This window comes from Propithecus coquereli, unplaced genomic scaffold, assembly GCF_000956105.1.
Source record: "Propithecus coquereli isolate 6110/MARCELLA unplaced genomic scaffold, Pcoq_1.0 Scaffold40, whole genome shotgun sequence".
Lineage (NCBI taxonomy): Eukaryota > Metazoa > Chordata > Mammalia > Primates > Indriidae > Propithecus > Propithecus coquereli.
In genome coordinates this window covers 390999-392711 of record NW_012149730.1, presented here as the reverse complement: position 1 = coordinate 392711, position 1713 = coordinate 390999, and the positions used below count along the sequence as shown (strand labels likewise).

The following is a 1713-nucleotide window of genomic DNA, read 5'->3' as shown; positions in this document are numbered from 1 at the left end:
ACTGTATATATGAGAACTCAATATCGATTCTGAATACTTACATTTCTAAATAAAATGGTCGTATGTTTATGACAAAAAAAACGCTGTGCTGTTTACTTGCCTTCTCTTAACCTTCTCCGCCTCACACAAAAAGTGCACACTTTCAAGCCATGTGACCTCCATTTTTACAGCTGCAAATTATTTTGAGACCCAGGAACATATTCCTTATTTGTTAAATGGTAATGGTAATTGACCACACTGGTTTATATTTGAAGTCTTTAAAACAGTGCGCTATAACAGGTGACACATTGGTGGTCATCACAGTGCCAGTGACAGCATCAAGACAAGTACATGATGGAAAACTTTTATGGGTGTTCGATGTTCAGTCTAAGTGTATTTAGAATATGAAGGTGACATTTTTGTAGATCTTTACTCATAGCAGAAATTCAACCAGATATGTTTAATAAAAACTGTTTGACTAGAAGGAAAGAAAATGCTCAGATCCATCACCTTTCACACACTATTCACTTTCCCTGTAGCACTTTACCCACGGAAACAAAGTCCTCCAAGAAATCTGTCAGTGACTCGACTTTTTGAATAAGACATTCACAACTTGGAAATTCACACTTAATTCTTATCTACTCGTTGCCTGCAAGAAAGAGAATCTACAACGCAGATCTGTGGGCATCTGGTCTAGGAATAATTTAAACAAGTCTACAGTCGGTGGCTTAGATGGTAGACGGGGTACAAGAGCTGAGCATAGAGCTGCTAAAGGCGAAAGGCTGATAATTGGTCACAGGGCGCAGCGGGAGCAATCTGCCTTTCAAGAGGCATGTGGAAGAATCCACACGTTACCCTGCTATGAGCGACCGCCAAGAGCCAGAAGTCTCCATTAAGTCTGTGCCACAGTGCCTGACCTCCAGGGGAGACAGCGCAGCGGGGAGCGGTCCCGCGGCCGCCAGCGGTGAGACCCAAGTACTGCTGATGCTCATACGATCCTTTAAGGACATTTGCAAGCAAAAAGGATCTTGGCTATGGTAGCTCTTGGGGTCGCCAGTCCCGGGCGGTGTAGACAAGGCTCTCTGGTGAGGGGACACCCTCAACCCCCTTGAGCCCCTCATGTAGGGAACCTGGGAGAAGCTGACCCCAAGAGCAAGTTACCTGCAGGAGGCGACCAGTGCGGCTGGTTCTCAAAACACCCTCCACCTCCCTGCCCCTCCCGCTTCTCCGCCCCGTCCCTTACCTTGGTTGTTGGAGACGTGACTGCAGTCGCCTGGCCAAGCTGTCAGCAGAGGCAAGAAGAAACCAAATTGCAAAAGAAATTCCCGGACTTCGCAGCCCCCCATGGCTCTCCCTGGCTCTCTTCTCCTCCTCCTTAAAAATAAGTGGCAGCAGCGCAGGTAGGTGTTTTGGATACAGTGGAGGTCCTTGCCCACGTCTTCTTCCTCCTCCTCTTCCTCCTCCACCCGGCCCGCAGGGGGTGTCCCGGGGCGCCCCCCGCGTGAGGTCCCGCGGGCAGGGCACGAGGGTCCAGGCTGCCCAGGTGCTAGAGCAGCTGCTTCGGAGGAGGACGCTGCCTGCGGTGGCGGGGAGCTCCTGCAGGCTGGAGGCGAGCGGAATTGCATCCACCACAGTGTCCCGCTCGCGCGAGGACTATTCACTTGGGCCCGAGAGAGCGCGCGCGCAGGAGCGAGCTCGGGCTGTGGTTTGGGGGAGGGGAGCGAGGGGCGGGGG

The 1713-nt window shown here is 51.5% G+C and overlaps 1 protein-coding gene across 1 annotated transcript in view; it reads right to left on the bottom strand.

The window, feature by feature from the left end:
- The window catches only part of EPHA6 (EPH receptor A6), a 1195443-nt gene extending 1193807 nt beyond the window's left edge, over positions 1 to 1636 (bottom strand). Inside the window, exon 1 of the mRNA XM_012652800.1 lies at positions 1223 to 1636. Within this exon, the coding sequence (XP_012508254.1) occupies positions 1223 to 1604 (382 nt within the window). The 5' untranslated portion in view covers positions 1605 to 1636. The remainder of the gene's footprint in view (positions 1 to 1222) is intronic.
- Positions 1637 to 1713: the final 77 nt, after the last annotated feature.